This window comes from Anneissia japonica, unplaced genomic scaffold, assembly GCF_011630105.1.
Source record: "Anneissia japonica isolate Jap-2015-1 unplaced genomic scaffold, ASM1163010v1 scaffold284709_len978187_cov192, whole genome shotgun sequence".
NCBI lineage: Eukaryota > Metazoa > Echinodermata > Crinoidea > Comatulida > Comatulidae > Anneissia > Anneissia japonica.
In genome coordinates, this window is record NW_022757342.1 from 480,929 (window position 1) to 486,647 (window position 5,719).

The 5,719-nt window shown below is 30.6% G+C and overlaps 1 protein-coding gene across 1 annotated transcript in view; it reads left to right on the forward strand.

Annotated features, from left to right (window-relative positions):
* Positions 1-5,719, forward strand: part of LOC117124684 (integrin alpha-8-like) — a gene marked incomplete in the record, with an annotated part of 56,847 nt that overhangs the window by 27,053 nt on the left and 24,075 nt on the right. Inside the window, 4 exon segments of the mRNA XM_033271016.1 lie at positions 288-352; positions 1,341-1,389; positions 1,493-1,582; positions 3,622-3,710. Coding sequence (XP_033126907.1) covers positions 288-352; positions 1,341-1,389; positions 1,493-1,582; positions 3,622-3,710 — 293 coding nt within the window.

Here is a 5,719-nt window from a genome sequence, read left to right on the forward strand (position 1 = left end):
GTCCCTCGACAATGCTATAGCAGCAGTAGCAGGTGACAGATATGATCTTTTGCTAATTACTGTATGTAATTAATATCAACATTTCTTTCCATTTTAAAATATTTGTGCCCGTTATTAATTTAGTTTTGTCGTTTATTAATCCATGATGGTAACTACATAGAGCAAAATGCTAGGGCTCTTGAAGTCCCCCAATGGTTGTCGCCAGGTTCTCGGAAATTTTTATTTCAAATTTGGCGAAAATGGTGTATACCAGTTAACAAAATTGGATATTGTTTGATTTCTTCTAGGTTCAAATATAGGCCACAGTGGAATAACTCACTGCCAGGCTGGGATGGCTATAGATATTGATGAGGTAAGTCAGTCTTCTTTGTGATTATTACTATTATTATAATAATTATCATCATCATAATTATGATTCCTACATTATATTCTTTATCATCATTATTACTTTGAACTTCATTATCTATATCATCAGTTCCACATTTGAATTTATATATTCATCATCATTATCATCATCATCATCTTTATCTATCATTTGTTATATTCATCATTATTGTCATCATATCATCATTGTCATGATTATGGTATACAAAAACTGATTATTATGATACATTAATTTTGGCATCATCCAGTTTGATTGTTGTCGGTTGTTGCTGCCATCATTGATTAATTAGTTTTTTTTTCATACTTGGTATCTTGTTCGGTAGATATTTACTGTTCTCCTCCAGTTAGTCTAGTTAATAACCAAGTCTCATAATGGATGGAATTCCTGTAGTTGTCACACAAAATCCTACTCACATGAATTGAACCCAGGACCATAGAACCAAGCTATAACACTTGCTTAAACACTTAAACAATAATTCATCTTTACAGCCAAGCCTGGAAAATAATTTTTTGTGCCTCCACCCCATATGGAAACGTTGTATCATTTGCTCTCCAAGGTCGCCTTAACCATTAGAGACAACTGGATTTTTTCCACAAAAGTACACTTTTGGTACAGAATCTATGATTTTCTTGTAATGGCCCAAGCGGATTATGTTGTAAAAAATATTAATCTACCAATTCGTGAAGAAAAAATTAAAAAAATCCCTACAGTTTTGTCGGAATAGGCTGATTTATAACAGCTCCTCACGGCGATTTAGATAGGGAATTTCAAGAAATTTGCGGTTTTTGGCTGTTCCGATCTCGTTTCTTAGTCCCTTACTCACAGACTATTTCTTTGTTCGAATTGGCCCAAGTGGATTCGTGGAGGGAATTTAATAAGCTTGAAGCTGATATAAAACAGTATGATTGTTTTTACAGTAATTTTATCATAACTTGTTATTGAATATTATTTTTAGGTCAACAGCCAATTGTTGTTAGGTGCTCCTGGCAGTTACTATTGGCAAGGTAAGGAATTACATTTGAATACTTTTTTTTTTATTTTCTATATTTCATATTTTTGAATTCCATCAAGATATTGATGTGTGTTTTGTTTACATTCTACTAATAGGTCAGGGTATTCTTTTGGACCTTAACAACCCCACCAATACATTAGCAGCGAACAAAGAAGAGGCTTTAACATTTGATGACAGTTATAGAGGTACTATATAAAGTTTCATTTTCTCAATATAAATTCCATAGATTGCTTACATGCAGTAAATTCCATGTAATAAATGTAGCCCTCTACAGACTATCAAATTTTATTTGACAAAAACATGTGACATGCCTAAATATGGTCATGATGACATCACATCATGACCATATATAGGCACATCATGACTATATATGGGCATACAACAGTTTTTTGTCAAATAAAATTTGATAGTGTGGACAAACCTTTAGGCTCTATTCACACCATCAATTTTTGGGTGACAAATTTATATGATTTGCCCATATATGGGTATTGTGATGTCATCATCACACCTATATATGGGTATATCACTGGTATTTGCCACATAAAACCTGATAGTTTGGACTGGTTGACATCTACTATATACTTTACTTTATTTGGCCTACTCAGTTTGTGTTTGTAAGTTGCAATGCCATGATAATAAAAGTATAATATGTTCTATTAATATATTAATAATTTGTATTTTTAATAGGGTATTATATCAAATATAACTTTTATTGTAGGAATGCAAATATGTTTGTTGGGCTAATTGCCTATTGACTTTCCTGGCAGATGTATGTCTTGAAATGTCAAATATGTGTTATTAATATTATTATTATTTCTTATTTCATTAATTTTTTTTACTCTTTATTTTGCCAATGAAACAATACACAAATCAAAATCCGAGATGGCAAGGAGTGACCAAAGTTAAAAATTGGCTCTCAAGCCAGTCATTCCATCATAGAAAGTGATAAAAAGAACAATACAAAAATATAACTTAGGACTACTTAACTACAAAAGATTTGCGAGAGTTAAAATTCGATTAAGAAATGAAGATCTTTGGTCATGGATAATTGTGACCAAGTTTGAAGAGATTCTAATAAAAATTGTTAGCTGTAGGCTATTATATATAAAAAAGTAGTTTTCTTGGATTGTGACCTTTGACCTGTAACCATAACCTGTCAAAATTGAATCACTTTGAGATCTTTGGTTATGGATCATTATGACCAAGTTTGAGGATTTTCTGTTAAAAAATGTGGCCTATAGACCGGGACAAATAAAAACAGTAGAAAACGTAACCTTCTAATAAAGGTTATGGAATAGCTAGTAAAGAGGTTGAAGATAATGAATGTAATATAGATCATAAAAATAGTAATGATAATAACAACTCATTTCAACCACTTTATTTCAAAGGATAAAAATTAAGCAAATAAAAACTATGACAACAAGCACTGTATTATTATCATATCTTACAAGTTAAATTGTACTGGTGATAGGTCAAATTGCAAATGAGATTTATCAAAGAAAATAAGCTAAACCACATTGGGATATTACATGTGCATCTAAACTGCTCCATGCTATGTATATATTTATTATTTAATATGAGCAAGTGAGCAATAAAATTTACTTTGATTAGACAATAAACAAATTTTTATATTGTATACAGTTTAGGTAAAAAAAACAACATTAGAATCTGAAGACTATTATTGACATTGCCTGTAGACATATTGTTCCTTCAGTTTAAAACAGAAAATAAAACTAGATATAAGGAAGTTTAATAGGATGTTAAAGATATACAGTCTATGTAAAGCTAATAAACGTGAACATTAAAATTATTTGTCTTTACTTTTTATTCAAGTTTTCATTAAAGCTCTGGCCGCACTATCAAATTTCTTTTTACAAGAAACAGTTTTATGCCCACGTATTTCTGGTTCTTAATAGGCAGCCCGTTGGCCAAATTTGAAGAAAATTATTCTGGCTCGCGAGAAAAATTAAAATTATGAAAAACAATATTTAAAGAAACATTTTTGTTTCAATAAATTGAAGGTCAATACATGACACTTTGCTAATGTGAAGTAGGGGTGATCCTCACTCAGACCTAGAATTAAATCTGTTACCAACCAGTCAAATGCCAAAAGAATGGTAGTCTTAGTTCAGTTAAATATGACATGGCAGATTAAAAATTAAAACTTTATCATAGACTTGTTTTTATTGTGAGTAGACCCAAGATTTATTTTGTTTAATTCCAGGTTATTCTGTTGCTTTTCTGAGGCTTGCTGGGCTAGGACTTAAAAATGTTGTTGTTGGTGTTCCAAGAGGAAAGGATCTCCTGGGATTGGTGAGTTTTCAGCTTAAATAAAAGACCATTAAGGCAGTGGTAGCTCAGAGCATTTATATGACTTGACGAGAGAATAGACGTACTGTAAGCATGAAGCAGATAGATGAAAGACAATTGGGAATAATGCTTAAGCCAAAATTGAATTTTTTTATTGAGAGTCCAGAAAGGAAGTGACTGTCTAGTCTTTCATGCATGTTTGTTTCTAAAGCATTATCCTTTAAATCAATCTCTCAGCAAAGAGACTGCACCCAATTGTGACAATTTGATAGCAACAGGAAATCCTGCAAGTCACTTATGTCCTACCTTTGGTGATAGTGTGTCTGACATTGTATGCTTTTTACAGTATGCATAGTACTGATGGTACACTTTATAATACTTATGGTAGACTTAGTACTAATGGTAGACTTTGTAATACTTATGGTAGACTTAATAGTGATGGTATGCTTTATAGTACTTATGCAGGCTGGCCTAGTAATGGTAGCTTTATGGTAGGCTTAGCACTTGACAGCAGGAAAAGTAAGAAAGGAAAAGTCTAATTATGCCAAACAGAAAGTACAAAAAAATGTTAACAAAACAGAAATGTTATTGACACTATTAATCACCGAAACTTTCCACAGCAGGCATGCCCACCAGATAAAATTATTTTATCAAGTGATGGGTATCTAAACTAAACCTCAATGATTTACAATAAAAAATGGAAACTATGTTTTCATACAATACCATACAAATTTTCTTTATTCTAGTAAGCTCTATTAAGATAAAAATTATTAAAGGTTTTGATTTGTTTTCAGTCAATTCATCAATCAATTAATATTATCTAATCATTGGAATTAAACAACATTAGTATTTCAACATAAACCTTAGAAACTGGTAGCATTTTGGAGATTCACAATCATTTTTAAAATCATATTTTGATTTTTTTATGAATTGAAGATTGCCTCTCATCCTGAATATTACAGTAATCCAATGACTAACAAATCTAGACAATCTCAAAATATGTCATTGTTCATATAAACAGGATATGAATTATTAATATAAAGTTTAAAATGAATGTATGTAGGTCTTTGCTTTCAGGGTGTTTTTAATCCAAGTTACAAATAGATTTGTATTTGTTACAAATAATGTTAGTTGTGGATTTAAATGCAAAAAAGTGAAACTGAACACAAATATTATCTTTGCAACTTATTTATTTACAAGTTCAGTTGAAACTTACCAAAACAGTCGTCAAAAATGCTTAAATTCATTCACACAGTTAATAATGATTTGTTCTCGACTATGTTTTTTAACCAAAAATATTTTAAATCAAATCAAAATTTATTTATTTACTTCCTTCACAACAGAAAAATACAATGTAATTTAATTTGATTAAATTGAAAAACAAATAAAAAAAGGAAGAAGACAAAGACCCAAGAAGAAGAGAAATCAAATCTTTGTGATGTAACAGCTTGAAAAAGAGAGAGAGAAAAAAATTAAAGTTTGTAATTAAATATTTGTAGATACAGAAAAGTATAAGACGCTTTATGAGGAGTTAAAAGCACATCTTTGTTTATATCAGTTGTGCTGCTCCTCTTCCTTCCTAGGTTTGTTTAAACATAATTTCCTGAAACAGGGCATGGCCATGGCAACTTGGTATCTCAATAAGAAAATATATAATTTTATGTTCGTAACAACCTATTTTGTGTAAAATCTTAATTTTTTTTTATGTTGATAGAATATCTTGGGTATTGTATATTTTTATCAAGAATTTTTTTACCTTGTTTTACAACCAGCCACTTGCTGATAATAATTGTCAAAGTCAAATTAAATTTCAGTTCTGTTAGCGTACCTGCCTTGAGAACTTGTTTTTGTCTTTAATTTTTATCCTGCCTACCACCACCATGGTATCTCCAGATAAAAATTGAATAGATATAATATAGTAACATTTGCATTTATCAGTGCAAGACTAAGCGTAATATTACCACATTTCATTCCTAATACAACAGTGCTATTTTCATTATATTATTAGGTTA